General features: G+C 35.1%; 1 protein-coding gene across 2 annotated transcripts in view; it reads right to left on the reverse strand.

The window, feature by feature from the left end:
- LOC127879876 (protein SHQ1 homolog) overlaps positions 1 to 15,870 on the reverse strand; it is a 35,674-nt gene extending 19,804 nt beyond the window's left edge. The window contains exons 1-9 of one of the 2 annotated variants that reach the window (XM_052426951.1): positions 15,676 to 15,870; positions 10,863 to 10,971; positions 10,377 to 10,444; positions 10,072 to 10,136; positions 9,079 to 9,204; positions 7,368 to 7,525; positions 6,876 to 6,988; positions 6,563 to 6,669; positions 788 to 841 (exon numbers count right to left, since the gene is read on the reverse strand). In XM_052426951.1, coding sequence (XP_052282911.1) covers positions 788 to 841; positions 6,563 to 6,669; positions 6,876 to 6,988; positions 7,368 to 7,525; positions 9,079 to 9,204; positions 10,072 to 10,136; positions 10,377 to 10,444; positions 10,863 to 10,937 — 766 coding nt within the window. In that variant the 5' untranslated portion in view covers positions 10,938 to 10,971; positions 15,676 to 15,870. Of the gene's footprint in view, positions 1 to 787; positions 842 to 6,562; positions 6,670 to 6,875; positions 6,989 to 7,367; positions 7,526 to 9,078; positions 9,205 to 10,071; positions 10,137 to 10,376; positions 10,445 to 10,862; positions 10,972 to 15,568 lie in introns of both variants that reach the window. The other variant, XM_052426960.1, reaches the window with a different exon arrangement.
- Between the last annotated feature and the right edge of the window lie 867 nt (positions 15,871 to 16,737).

Here is a 16,737-nt window from a genome sequence, read left to right on the forward strand (position 1 = left end):
GACCAGATGTATTAAAACTAAAGACATAAGTTTCTGTTTTTTCCATATATTGACATGCATCACCTACTATTATGTTTAAATACTCTTATAGAATCTTTTAGATCAACACAGACTTATGCTGGTCTTTACAATAGAGTGGCTCGGACATTATGAGAAAATAGTAGGGAAAAATAAAAATAATAATACATCTTGAAATGATGCTAAAATCAGTCGAAGAGATACATAAATGGCATCTATAAAATTTGATACTCTTTAGCTTTTTCATAAACCATAGACCTCTAAGTACTATTTCTACTATTACAACCCAAGTGTCAGTCCATACTATAGAATTTCCTTTCAAATGTATGAATGCATAGCATGCATATAACATCTCAGCCAAGATGACTACCCACCCTCATGTTTCCAATTATTCTGATGCAGAGAAAATATGAGTGTTTTCAGTTGTCAGAAACTATAAGGACCAAACCATCCGTTTGAGAGGCCTGAACCCATTTGTGCCTAGCGTCTAGAAAAAAGGCCTTGGCAAACAGCGTAGACCCAGATGAGACACCGTCTCATCAGGGTCTGCGCTGTTTGCTTAAAGGAATTTCTGTAAGAAATATTCTAAATATAGAAATAAATATACTAGACATCCCTAATTTTGGAAATAAATTGATTCAATTTAGAAGGAGTCTACTAGGCATAAATGGGTTAAGCTAGTGAGCTCTCCTAGTTTCCATCCTTGAACCTCTATACTATGTCCAGATGTTGATATACATGATACTGTACTCGTAATACAAAAGGATACATTGCTTTCTGGGCAACTTTCTCAACACCTCTTCCTCTTCTTCACTGAAATTCACTGCAATTAAATAATATATTTTAATAATAATAATATTAATAATATAATATAATTTTAATAATATATTTTAAAATCAGATGTTCTATGTCGTCAACGATTTTATTGCCGAGACATTACAGTTATGCTGATAAATAGTTACTCTGGATCAGTGCTTTCCACAATATTTTTGTCAGGTGCCCCGGGGGTGCATTATAACTCAAAGAAAAACAGCGTCAAAATACATCATTTGTTGCGCTATGACTCTTCAAGAAAATCCCCCAGTCATTTAAATATCTATATGAATCGCGCCATGAGAAAACCAGCACAAATGACATTGACAACGTCATTGGCAAATCGTCATTTTCATTACGTCATAATTTCTGCGAAAAATTGTTTTGCATGTTTGCGTGAGATATTTGTATACACGTGTGTTTGATTTCGTTTTAAAATTAAAAACTGATGCAATGGATGCCGAACTTGAGGTAAGAGCTTTAACACTATATATAGATTTGTTTATATTATGTTTTCCCATAATCGTCACTTACTCATCTTTTTCTGACATTATTTGTTTAAACCTGATTTAGAAACACTTCACGTAGGCTATTGTTTTGCACTTGATCAGTGTCTACAGTGAATGAAAGAAACTTTGGTCGGTCGTAGAATAGTGTCAGAGAATAACTAGACTATTACAATATTTTGATAACATTATTTATTGTGTAATACATGTTGTCGTTCGAAAATTGTATGTAAGTTTATCTCATATTTAAAGCATCTTAAATGTGTGTTTACAATAATATTTAAAAAGCATATGACTACTACTAGCTATAATAATTAAAATCTAAAGTTTAAGTAGCAATAATGGACAGGTTTATGATAGTTTTATTTCTGTGTGGATATTCAAAATGATAATTTTGCAACATACCCTATGGATATAGACCCCGGGGATATAGATCTACTTAGATAGTACAACGCATCATAAGTCTAATCAGAGTGAACTGTGCAGTCGCTATTGCACTAGGCTTTATACTTTTTTTATTGGTTCGAATCGTGGAAGTTCCTAAATATTTTTTGAGTTAGTATGTGTATGTTATAGAATACAATGGACACTTTAAATATAGTGATATGTATAAATTATCAATTAATTAACGTGTTTTTAAATATTTCATTACTCTTTATTATTTTGTAAAAAAAAACACAAATTTAAGACTTATTATTATGTTTCAGGCCACACACGTTGTCACATAGAAAGCGGGTTTGCCTGCGTTAAAAAGGCTTAAAGACGAAGCGACATAAAGACAATGCACTAGTTTGCAGCGGTTGTGGACGGATCAAGTAGCACTTACGCTGAAGTTCGTTACCCAGCGTGGTGCTGGCGTAACTGTAATTCGTTCATAGGTGAACACTTCAATGCGCTACCTGGCATACGGTTTTATAGCAATTATTACATTATAGAAAATGTACTGGCATATTATTCGAAAATAGTTAAATAACAATCCTACTGATTTGGGCAAAATACAAATAATAAAAATATATAATGTGTCCTTCCGCTGAAGGAAATATCAGTATTTCTGAATGTCGTCTGCCTACCCCGGCGTTGTCATGGCGAAGACATGCAGCGACGGTGAAAAAACCTCTTTGTGTTTATTGAAGAACCCAGGTTTCCTCTTCATGAACACCGACCGCTCAGTGAAGCTGCTCGCTCCTGGATTATCTGCAGCACGGCGCGACTACTTGCGTAATAACGTGCGACCTCTATTGTCAGCTCATGTTAGGAAGGCTTCGCGTTTTAGACAGAATATGACATGTTTACTGTACTTACTGTGCTTAGGGTTTTTTATAACCAGTTATTTTTAATGTATTATGGATTCTGTATGTTTGTTTGTATAACAAAAATATATCAACATTCCGATTTCATTTAAATTATCAAGCAAACTACGTTATTTATTTTCGTGAAGAAAAACATAAATTAATATTTACACATAACATGACATAACCAAACAGTAACATATTTATGTCATCGGTATCAACAACAACATCATTGAAATTTTAAATATTGATGGCGGACATTTCTAAATAAATAATGTACGACGTGAGTTCGAAAATAAAATGAAACATGACGCGGTGTCAAAATAACAAAGTTATGACGCTCACTTAAGCGTCACATTGGTTAACAAAAATATACAGTAGTTTAGGTTAAAGTTGAACAAGAGCGCCGCATGACGGAGCAATATACGCCCGATTCGTGTACCATTGGAGATGATACACTGATGATTGATGTATTTGTTTTGGAAATAAGCAAAAAAAAGTGGCGCCGTTGAAAATGCACTAATTGACCCTATGACCTAGTTTTTGACCCGGCATGACCCATATTCGAACTTGGCCTATATATCAACTAGATGCAACTGCTGACCAAGTTTGGTGAAGATCGGATGAATACAATTTGAAATAGAGTCCGGACAAAGTGGCCCCTTTGAAAATGCACTTATTGACCCTATGACCTAGTTTTTGACCCGGCATGACCCATATTCGAACTTGGCCTAGATATCAACTAGATGCAACTGCTGACCAAGTTTGGTGAAGATCGGATGAATACAATTTGAATTAGAGTCCGGACAAAGTGATGCCTTCCGCCCGCCGCCCGCCGCCCGCCCGCCCGCCAAGGGGTTTCACATAATACGTCCCGTATTTTATACGGGCGTATAAAAAGTATTACATTTTATACATATATGAATATGGAAAAGAATGTAGATATCGAAAATGAAAAAAAATAAAAATCACAAATTTTGTCATTTGTGCTGGTTTTCTGGTGGTGTGATACGTATATATAATATTTTTTTTTTTTTAATTATTAAAACTTTCCCGCACAGATAGTAAAATCCCGACTCGAACGATTCCCCAATACATCCGTTTCAAACCGACTCTATTACTGTATACTTACTTCTTTTCAAGTTTCTATTTATTACCCGATAATCCCGTTTATTCCGTTTTTAAAAATCCCTTTCTGGTAAATATTTACGATAAAAGCTCTCAATTATTTCTTTAAAGTGATATTATGGGCATTTTTCACTGTTGAATTGAGCTGAAAAGAATTAACAGGTCAAAAGAGTTCGTTAAAATGTGGTAACTGACCAATTATCTGCAACTTTTCTTGCTACCAGTTGCTTATAAAAATATATTTTATATTCGATATTCTTAAGTGACTCACCCAGTCATGTGAGCCGAAATGATCCGTAAAACAAGTGTGCCTTTGTGTCGTATGAAAAAATCTGCACTAAAACTAAATTTAGGTTCACATCCTACATGCATGATCATTTGCCTAACGAAAGTATGGTTGATATTCAAATGCATTATTTTTCTCTTTCCGGGATATTGTTTAAGTATGTTCATGCTGCATTAACAAATATAAGTGTATATTTAGTGAAAACAACAAAAACAAGGCTATTGTCAAGCAACATGGTCCCCTACCGGCTCCACCATTGTCAGAAATTCCACCATTTTCAGAATTAATTTTTTTGGCATAGCAACCACATTTTTTGACGTAGGAACAAAATGAAATGACGTGCATAATGTTCATATTGCCATCTATCCACGTTGCAAGTTTCATGAAAAAATATTAAGATTTTAAAAGTAATCGCAGGATCCAGAAAACCACCATTTTCAGCAGTATTTCTAGTCTATTTGTTGCCATAGCAACCAGAATTTTTGACGTAGGAACAAAATGAAATGACGTGCATTATGTCCATATTGCCATCTATCCATGTTTCAAGTTTCATGAAAAAATATTAAGAACTTTTCAAGTTATCGCAGGATCCAGAAAAGTGTGACAGACTCACAGACTCACGGACTACCTCTGGCGAAACCGGTAGGGGACAATAAACAACGGTTGCGATAGACACCTTTAAACTGCTAGATGCCCATAATATCACTTTAACACAAACCTTGCCATTTTTCTACAGTATCAAATAAATTTTAAGTGGCTATTTATAGATTTGATAAAATATTGCCTCTGAACATGCGTCAAACCCCTGACGTGTTGTGTGCTTGTTAAAACGCTCAATAAACGCACGCTTTCTATGTACATGCTGCATAATTTACGCGCCCTTTTTCATTAAGAAAAAGATTCGATACAAAATAAATTTGCACTGCTAATTTGAAGCAAGAATATTTTAACGTTGCGGTAACATTTACATTCGGAAGAATGTTTCGGATTAAAAACGCGTTAACATCAACTAACGGGAATGGGTTTTGGATAACAAATTTATTTATTCCCATTTGAGATTTCAACAAATATTAACAGTTGTGTTACGAATTCAATGATAATTTGTTTAAACACTTTACAAGTCAAATAAATGTTTTGACGGAATTATGTATGAAATTCACGTTGTCCACGAGGATTACGGCCAGTTGCCATCATCAGTCTTCTGAGTATCAATTATTGGAAGAAACATTTACAATTATGCGTAATTAATTCAACGAAAATTCGTTTAAGCGCATTACGTGTCAAATAAATATCAGATAAACGAGGTTAATCAGTTCTATAAATGGACATGATGAAATATGCATGTACTGGAATTAAATTGTTATCGCATAATTGAAACCAGGAGTTATTTGCACAACTTACTCGCTATAAGTAATTACTTGTTTACCACTTTCTTTTAATTTCTTGTATTAATTATGAGTCATAGGTAACACTTGGTTACAGTAAAAAGGTGTGATGATGATGCCCGAAACCGTCTTTAATGTACTGTACTGTACTAGTTACGGGTTTTATATTACGTAAATGGTACAACTTCTTGCTAATCAAACTGCTATAAACTCTTACTTCGTGCCCGACGTCAATAAAAAATAATTGTCGATAGTTAACCCCGCCCTAATAAGCATTCGCGTAACCGATTGGACGATGAACATCACAGTTTGACGACTGGAAAGTTACCAGATACATCCTTGTCAGCATTTAAATGACTGTGTAATACGGCTAGAATAATCGATACGCGCGTCATGCTATTCTCTTATCAGTGGATTATCCATTACCCCATGTGGTGTTTATGACGATTACTTGTGAAAGTAGGTACCGAATCTCTTTTAAAACAGGAAATATTGATACATTGATAGAGAAACGTTGATTTTTGTTTGACAATCTCCACTTTCTTTTATTAAAAAATACACTGATCGGAAAATATCAAGCGCCCCGGGGACTCTGATTTCGAAATTCAAGCAACCCGGCGAGGGATCGTTAAATGGCCTGTGGAAAGCCCTGATCAAGATGTCACATTTTCTCCAGTATTTTTTCATCCTAGGTAAGTAAAATGATTTATGTTTAAACAAGAGATGTTTTTGTCAGAAACACAATGCCCCATATTGCGCTGCTTTGAAATAAAATTTCAATATATCATTTGGCAGGTTTAGAAATTATCTCCCTTTTAAAGCTTATTACTTCACTTATATTGTATTTTTTTACTTTTGACCTTCGAGAATGACCTTGACCTTTCACCACTCAAAATGTGCAGCTTCATGAGATACACGTGCATGCCAAATATCAAGTTGCTATCTTCAATAATGCAAAAGTTATGGCCAATGTTAAAGTTTTTGGATGGACGGACGGACGGACAGACAGATGGACGGACAGACTGACTGACAGTTCAACTGCTATATGCCACCATACCGGGGGCATAAAAAATATATATAATACAAAATGAACAACACAAGAACAATATCATATTGCTCCACACATGCTCCACCTACCTGCCACTTCTACTGGGATTCCCGCACACATTTGTTCTAGTTCTTTGTAGATGGCAGGTCTGAATGTCAATAGCTGGAATATGGCACTGTCATCATAGAGGTCGCCGCTGAAACACATGAATTGTAGTGTTAGTTAAGTGACACTGAATTTTATTGTATTTAATGTGGTAATAATTTACATAAAATGATTAAACTTATTGCAAAGAACATGCATTTTCTAAGGAGAGCACTGATAACCAGTCAATGTATTACTCTAAAAGTTTGAGAGTGAAAAACTATAACAGATTACAGGCAAACTGCCAAATAAACTTACATGTAGTGATCCACATCAAACTTTTCTCTCTCCGCCTTCAATCGCTTCTCTCGTCTCTCGGTAACAGAAAGCTGGTCTGGGTTTGGGCAATCCACAATCCCCACAAGGTCCTCCTAGAGACACACCAATGATTTTTTTGTTACACAATACTTAAAGATAAGAGATTGAGTTGATAAAGTATACAATTATCAAAGGTTAGCTATTCATATGATGGAACAAATCGTCTCAATGCCAAAGTTCAAGCTCATCTTAATTTCATTAAAAAAACAATAATTGCATATCATTAGTCATTTTTGTTCCCCACAACTTCAGGCAAACCCTCTGTCTCAGAAAAATAACTCTGGAAATTCAACCAATTTTTCCATTTATCGTTTGACCATTTTTTCAATTAATTAGTTCATTTGAGATGGAGGCGCAAGTTCAAGAATGTCTTCTGAAACACAAGAGTGCACAAGTATAAGGAATTTTACAGCCTTGCAGCCAAACCTTTACCTGAAGTCGCAGGAAGACTCCAGACTTCTGATTGGCAAACCCGTACTTGGGAGCAGACATGGGTACTGCCGTCTCCATGTATGGCTCTTGTGGAATGCACCAATCAAATGTCTCCTCTTGATCGTCTTCATCCCCCGTGTCTGATGCAGCCCCATCATCTATAATCACAGAAATCTATATAACATGGGAAGAATAAATGTGAAAATTAGCATATCATTACTAAAGCAATGCCCACATGTTTGTTAAATTATTTTCCACGTGCCATCACAACCCTTAAAACTAATATAGACAGGGTAATCACGTGACAAACAAGATGGCGACATCCATGCCAAACAGGTATTTTTCCCTGTTTTATACCCTTAATTACTTTTTTTATTTTTTAAATGCTACCCACTTTCCAGCCATATCAGCAAGTTAGTAATTAGTGTTTATTTGTATTGATATTTTCTTTATATCTTGACTTAACTCGCTACAAAATAGCAGGTCACAACATTACAGCTCCTGCTAACAATTGGTAGCGAGTATAGTTTTTCACAAGAGGAAAAAGGGGCATGGTGCAGTACATTCTAAAAGGCCATTTTAACATGCAGTTTAGGCAATGAAAGGGCAAAACGTTCCTTTTTGGGAGGAACATTTACATCTTCAATATGATAAAATACCCATTTAATAAAATTGATAAAATTCCAAATAGTGCAGAGTCGCATATATGCTCATAGCTACCATGTGTGTAAGTTTCAAGGTTCTAGTGCTTTTAGTGTAGGAGATAGTGGCCAGGACGGAAGAATGGCGGAGATAACCACAATATCCCCACGCTTTTCAAAAAGCATGGGGATAACAAGTGTTCCGCGGTCGGAGACATACGCCCCCGGCTTTGAACTAGTGACCCCAATTTCAATAGGGGTCATCTACTGTCCAAGGCCAATGACCATGTGAAGTATCAAGCCAATCGGTCAATTCGTTGATGAGTTATTGATCGGAAACAATTTTCACACTTATTGTGACAGTAACCTTGACTTTTGACCTAGTGTCCCCAATTTCTATTGGTCACCTACTTCTCAAGGCCAATGCACATAAGAAGTATCAAGCCAATCAGTCAATTGGTATACAAGTTATTGATCAGAAACGATTTTCACACTAAGTGTGTAACTGTGACCTTGACCTTTGACCTAGTGATCCTCAATTTCAATAGGGGTCATCTACTGTCCATGGCCGATGCACATGAGAAGTATCAAGCCAATCGGTGAATCAGTTGACTGGAAACGATTGTACTCTTAATGTGTACCAGTGACCTTGACCTTTGACCCAGTGACCCAAATTTCAATAGGGGTAATCTACTGTCCAAGGCATTTACACATGTGAAGTATCAAGCCAATCTGTCAATTGGTTGACAAGTTATTGATCGGAAACGATTTCCTCACATAGTCTAATAGAGACCTTGACCTTTGACCTAGTGACCCCATTTTAAACAGGGATCATCTACTATCCAACACAATGCACATGTGAAGCATCAAGCCAATCGGTCAATTGGTCGACGAGTAATTGATCAGCACTGCGCAATTCAATTGTTAAACAACAATTGGTTCTTGTAAATGCTTCAAACAATCTAAAAGGGATTCTCTTTGTCAGAAAATCAACATCAATAAAATCAATAGATCTTTTTAAATATTAATATTTTATGAGGTTATTTATTGAAACCAGCCTTTGAGCGTACCCAGAACCTGAATAAGGGGTGGAGCCGCAGATGTGGTGCCCTTTGGGGCCAGAAGCCTCGTTATCATATCCAGGCCCTCAAACACTTCACCAGGGGTCGCCTTAGGAAACTGGATGTGGAATTCACCTAAAAAATATTATACTTATATCACATGGTTTCAGGAATATAAAACATTAGTTATAACACAAATTGAAACATTCAACACTCGTATGCTGATAGTATAGGGTTGTGTTGCTTTGTTGTTGTTGTTGTTTTTTTGTTTGTTGTTTTTTCGGGGGGAGTGCTTTCACAGTTTTTAGAACATTATGAAGAGGTTATGTGAGTGTTTTGCAATTGTACTTTAGATACTTTCTGTACCTTCCTTACATAATGATGAAATACCATTGATAGTGTGATGAAATACCAATCCTCATATTGTGGTAAAATACCAATCATATTGTGTTTAAATACCAGTCCTTATATGATGATGAAATACAATTTATCATACTGTGATAAAATACCAGCCTTATATGGTGATAAAATACCATTTCTCATATAAGGATAAAGAACCATTCCTCATAATGTGGTGACATGTACACCCTTCCTTGTATAAATTGTTATAAAATGCAGTTCCTTATATTGTGATGAAATACCTTTCCATATATTGTAATGAAACACCTTTCATTATATTGTAATACTCTTTCATATATTGTGATGAAATACATTTCCTTATATTGTTAAATGATGTGATGAAACATTCTTCCTTATATTGTGATGAAATACCCTTCCTTACATAATGATGAAATACAATCAACAAATGAATCCAATTATACCCAATTGTTAAACTTCATAATACCAGATTCAGCAAAATCAATTTGTGAAGTGCTATGCCTCAGGCTGTTTGGAAATGCAAACCTGTTCAACAAAAATTATAACATCATCAAACACATACAGATATGCCTGACAAAGTACAAGTACTAAAATATATTAATGTTACAAGTCACTCTACGTTACCTGTGTCTGCATTGTAATCCGCTTTTTCCCGTCCGTCTTCAACAAGCTTACCGGGCAAGGTCAGTCTAAAAAAGAAAATCTTATCATTTAACTTCTATTTTGGGATCATTTTTGCATACATATTTTGTCTGCTGCATAATTTATTAACTGTGAAAAAAAATTCATGCATACAATCAAGGCAGCTCAAGAGTTTTGTTTTTCTATTCCAATACAAATTGTTAGTTTTCCTCATATTGAAATCGTTTATAAATTGTAAATGAACAATGACGATATATACACGTCTAACTTGAACTGTACACACATACCTTAGAAAATAAGGTTTTGAGTAGAACTTAAAATCATCCTCTTCCAAAAAGATTTCTGCCTCTGCCACCTGAAAAATATGAATGAAAGTATAAACTTTAATTTCAAGTTTACAAATATAAATGGCTTAAACCGACATAACCATATCTTAACATATTCAGCAATTAACTTGAAAAAATCTTTCAAAATACTGTGTACTCCATTGAATTCACGATGAAAAATTGCAGGCCATGCCTGTATTTGACCTGTTACCTGGCCTTCTTTTATTTAAGTTTTTTTTTCATTTTTATAATATTAGAGATACTAAAACAGCAGGCAAAAGTATCAAAATGCATCATGCAAATTTACAATATGATTTCATTATGATGTAATAAAATGTTATTTTTATTCATCGCAACTTTTTCGTACTTTACGCCATGGCAAAGGAACAGAGGAAGGTTTATATTAGTTTCTGGTAATAGCAAAAATGGCCATATAACAATACACACCTTTGCAAATGGAGCTTTTATGACAATAGTGATGAAGTCTGCATCTTGATGTAGTTTGAACGCTGGTGTCAACATATTGGACACCTGACTGGATATCGTATTTCAAGTTCTAAAGAAAAACACATCATTATTATAAATAAGTAACAACAAGATTTATTGAAAGTAGCAGATTAACAAGTAAAATTGTTAAAGCAGGTTATCATAATAATATTATATAATTATATATTAAACATATACTTTTATTAATTATTTTCTCAATTAATTAGTCAGGATTATCGGTTAATCAGTATGCAATTCAATGATATAAATTGTCATGTTTTCTGAAAATTGTAAAGTAAAAAATTAAACTCAATTGGATGACCAGTTTTGTTCCAAGTAGTTTCATTATTTATTAAAGGTATATTTGCCAATAAGAAAAATTACAGTACATTGTAAGTATGCCAAGTTCTCCAATAATATTTGTTTAGTGGTCTTTATTCCATGTCATTGTAAAATAACATTGTTTACATGAAAACCATTGTATCAACTAGTGAAGCTTCTCAACTAAACAGTGTGTCATGCATGTTGTATGATGGGAAATCTGTAGTAATATTTTCATTTTGTGCCAACATGTGTACGAGATAATTCATAGAAGTATTTGCAAAAATCACCTGTCTGTATATTGGTTGGACATAAATATATTCTAAAATTAAATCTGTGCATCATGTTGATACGCTTACCCACCAGATTTTATAAATAAATATTTATTTATAGTTCAGATATGAACGGGTAACAACAGATTTTTACAAAAAATAAAATGAATTAAGTATGCAAAACTGTCTTTGTCTTTGTTTGTGTTTGTGCACTTCTACATTGAAAGCTTACCGTAATTACTCTATGCTTTCGGACACTCTAGTCTAAGTTTTCGGACACCCCTTTTTTTTACTAAACATAATTATTTTTCGTGACTCTTAATTTTCGGACACACGAGTTTTCGTCCATAATTAATGTCTCTTAAGTTTTCGGACAGTATACAGCACTATTTTACCAAATTTCGGTCCTGTTTTCTATATCTAATTACACTTCGATCATGGGGTTTTACAACCAGATTAACATCATAAAACATGGCACGTGCATGCCTGAGGGCAACAGACCATTACATTTGCGTTATTGGGTAAATAACCTTGTAAACCGGTATTAAACAATGGTATCGCCCGATAGCATAAGCGTTATGACAAGTATCAGGGGTAGTGCCAATTAACAGTTCAATTATCTACCGCAATGGTACTACCCCTTCTCAGTAAAATAACCGAGACAAATACTAAACGCTTCAAAGTGTGATGCACCCAATTGCAAGTTTTACGAACAATGGAAGGTTTTAGACAACAACTATCGGAAATGAACAAACAAATAATTCATAGTTTGCTTTTTATCCCCAGCTTTTTGAAAAGCGTGGGGATATTGTGGTTATCTCTGCCGTCTGTCCGTCCTGGCCACTATCTCCTCCTACACTATTCGAACTAAATCCTTGAAACTTACACACATGGTAGCTATGAGCATACATGTATGTGCGACCCTGCACTAGTTGGAATTTTGATCTGACCCCTGGGTCAAAAGTTATGGGGGTTGGGGTGGGGCCAGGTCAGAGATTTTCACTCATTTTTTTAGGTTATTTTACATTAACTTCTTCATTTCTACACCGATTTACTTCCAATTGATACTGAACCTCTCTTATGACAATACGGTCAATCTCAACTATGCATGGCCCCTTTACCAACCCAGGGGAACCCCGCCCACATAGACCAAACCCACCCAAAATTGCCTTTTAATATAATTTCTTAATTTCTACACCGATTCACTTCAAATTGATACTGAAGTTACTGAACTTCTCTTACGACAATATGGTCAATCTCAACTATGCATGGCCCCATTACCAACCCTGGGGCGCCCCACCTACCTAGGCCATGCTTACCCAAAATTGCCTTTTACTATAATTTTTTCATTTGCACACTGATTCACTTCTAATTGATACTGAACTTCTCTAATGACAATACGGTCAATGTCAACTATGCATGGCCCCATTACCAACCCTGGGGCACCCCGCCCACATAGGCCACACCCACCCAAAATTGCCTTTTACTATTACTTCTTCATTTTTACACCGACTTACTTCAAATTGATACTGAACATATCTTATGACAATACGGTCACTCTCAACTATGCATGGCCCCATTATCAACCCTGGGGCGCCCCTTGGGTCAAACATGCGGTGTGGGGATATGCGTCGGCCTCTGCAGCGCCATTTCTAGTTTTGTTGTTGAATGACAAGAAAATAAATCATTTCTACAAAGCAATGTAGCTTTTTTTTATAGTTACCAACACTTTATGGCATCTGTTCTGCTCCTCATACATAACTTTCCTCAATGTTTTAATAATGTCAAACTTGACACTAGAAATGTCCTACTCTCAAACAGTTGTTATAATGAATTTAAAACGTTATAACCAGGGATCATATTTTTTTCGGTTTTGTCAGTCCTAGACCGATGGGGTCATGAAAGACCGATTGAAAATCCCAAACAGTCGGTCCGATTCTGTTTGCTATTAAAATTTCCATGTCATGAAATCGATTACAAAGTGTACATGCTAACTCACCCTAATGACATTCTTATCTTGATTAGGTGTGATAAACCATTCGCTGCAGTCTCTAAACCGGTCAGGACCGGTTTATTGCACGTCAGACCAAGAATCAAAAACTTGTGAACATCGGATTAAAGACGCTTCCGAAAAGACGCGTCTGAATGCACGCGCTGTAACTAAACAATACATGCCGATACATTTTCCACCAACATAATAATCCGGTAATATAATTATGAATGAAAGTCGCGGATCTGATCGACAGAACAGCCGAAAGTTATTTTTATGGGCGGAACTTCACATAAAATAGTACACAAGAAAAATAATATACATTGAATAAATCTTTAGTAAAACCGTGTTAGAATCGAAATAATTCGTGTACATTATACTTTGTTTTTGAATAACTCACGACTGGAAAATTAGATGCGTGGTTTCAAATGCTTCGCTCTCGTGATTAAATCCCTACGCATCTAAACTATCGGCCGTGGGTTATTTGACAACAAATTATTTCTTAATTATTTGGTTTGTTGTTGTCAGTAGCCAACTTACGCACAGACATTTGTTTGGTTCAGTGCATGTTTGTAAGCTATTATCGAGTCGACAACAATTTAAAACATCGGTATAGACTTACACAGATTAATGATATTGACAGCGATGACAAAAGTCTGATAAAACAGCACACGAAACAACAATCAAATACCAAATGATAAAACCAGTTGAGAAAACTCGTTCCGTTTAAAAAAAAAATGCCTAAGGGAATTTTACTTGTACGTGTATTATACCACCTTCATGAATGGCAAAATCAATGGTATATATTTTACCGTAATTTGTCATGATTTCGGATATACATTTTCGGATACTTTTCCCCATTTATATCCGGACCGATTGATGTTGCGGGAAAATATGATCCCTGGTTATAACATATGATTAGGTGGACGTTAACATTTAATGTTCATCAACTGTGACGGATCTTGAGTATAAAATGGGCAAATAAGTACATCTTTTTTCTTCAAAGTCCTTGTATACATTGTTAAGGACTTTGAGACCATAGGGCCAGTAGTTTGTGGTTATAGGGTCTAAATAAAGCCTTAAGTGTTATATTTTTCTGAAATTTGTTTAGAAAAGATAACTTATTTGTTAAAAATAGTTTACAAAAAATTATAGTAACCAGTCATGCCATTTTGATTTCTTTTAGTATTGATGCAGATTAGAGAAGAACACTATTAGCACTTTTAGAGCAATGCTAACCCTCTGGTACTATCCATAGTAGCAGACAAACAATTGTTTTGAAAAAAAAAGTCAAAATTAATATTTTCATTTAATTTGCTCGATTAATGAATGGTAGAATGTCGGAATGGTGAAACACACCAATTTTATCAAGATTCCAAGAGTCCAATAAATTATGATATTTTATACCGTTTTTATTGTTTGATTTAACATTCTATAAATGTGTTGTTGCATATGTAAACAAAGTGCGTGCGCGCATACTAGTGTCGTGTTAAACACCGTATAAAATGATGTTTATTCATGACTGATAAAAAAGGTGGTTATCGAAAAACGTGGTGGGAAATACATTTATGTTATATCATATTCATGTCGATCAGTCACTGAGTATGGTCAATGATAGTGAAATTTCATATAAAAATGCTCTATAACTTCAGTCTCTAAATACAGTTAAAAAGTAACCAGAATGCAGTAGTTTACGTTTCATTTTCAAAATTTTCTAGGAGGACCTCCAGAGCCACCGATTGCAGGAGTGGGTCATCCCCCCCCGGACATACCCCCTTCGCCACTTCGTTGCTCAATAACTATCGTCGATGGCAAAAATGCGCACCCCCCTTTTCAAAACCCTGGCTACGGGCCTGGAGTTTACTGGTCACCCATCTAATATTACCTTCCAAAGGTTTCTTAAAAGTTTGTCTGTAAATAAGTTAGCATCTATAATCATGTGAGCGCCTATTGGAAAATGTAAAAACACCGTTCTTTCATGTTTTCAGTGCGTGAACGAGTGAGATCAATCCGAGGCCCGAGTTGACCCAAAAACTGGAAACTCTATGATTAAACAAGTGTCTGTTTTCCAGTCAAAAACTTACGTTATTTCTGAAATGTCATTTCAAAAACAGAAAACTGCAACGTGCATGTACGTCAATGCATGAAATAACAAGTTACAGGAGCAATAGTTTTAGAAATCGAATCCTACCATGAGTTGTAAAACTTGATTGACATGCAGACAATAAATCGGTTCAGATTTGTATTAGTTATTGAAATTTTAACGGATGTTAAAAGAGTTATATTTTATTCTTTTCTATACTTTTGTTGTTGCATGTGCATGTTTACAAAGTGAAAACATATCGATTTGTCAGCGGCAACCATGTGCACTAAAACAGAGTGTAACTAAATCGGTTCAATCGCACATTCTCGGCCCTTTCCGTCAAACATCGGATTATGATAATCTGCGAGGGGTACCGAATGTAAATCGGTTATACCAACTAATGAACCCAAAGAAAAAAAGATCATGAAAAGTCAATAGGAGAGTATCCATTTTTAAACTCCGCGCAAAGATATTTGACTGGTTCCGAGCGTTACACTTTCATACCATGACGCAATCACCAAACCATACTGGTAGGCTAGATTAAAATATTATTGATATTTTACATAATTTAAAGTCTTTTCAGCCATTAGACTGTATATAATATATTTGACAAAATTTACATGGTGCAGAAAATGCATGAAATATGAAAAAGTTCAACTACAAATCCTGCCAAATTTTGAAGGATTTTTCGAATGTCGTTCAAAAAATAGTTAATGTCTGTAGGTTTTAGGTCTCCATTTTCATAAGGTTGATTTCATCGTTTTCTTTTAATTGTGTAATGCTTTTCATGCCAAATAAATTTAAACATAGCTTAATCCATATATTACTTGCTTTGTTGGATTTGGGAGACCTGAAAACGGATATATTGACTTTGGTAATGCAATCGTTTTTTAACAGCTACTGTTCATGTTAAGGTGAGTTTTTTCGGCGTAAGCTGTATTAAGCCAGCTTTTCAACCTGACTTGACCTTTGTAAGTGCCCAATAATATTCAAATAAAATTTCCCGCGGCTAGGTACGAATGAATACACTTCATTTATTCCATTGGCTGATTTGAGTATAACACCAGAACATTGGAAACATATCCGCGTCTTTGTAACACTGTTTTACTGCATGAAACAATTTTATCTCTAATGAAAAGGCTCAATAGATAGAACAGTTTTACAATCAAT

Source organism: Dreissena polymorpha, chromosome 1 (assembly GCF_020536995.1).
Source record: "Dreissena polymorpha isolate Duluth1 chromosome 1, UMN_Dpol_1.0, whole genome shotgun sequence".
NCBI classification, from domain to species: Eukaryota; Metazoa; Mollusca; class Bivalvia; order Myida; family Dreissenidae; genus Dreissena; species Dreissena polymorpha.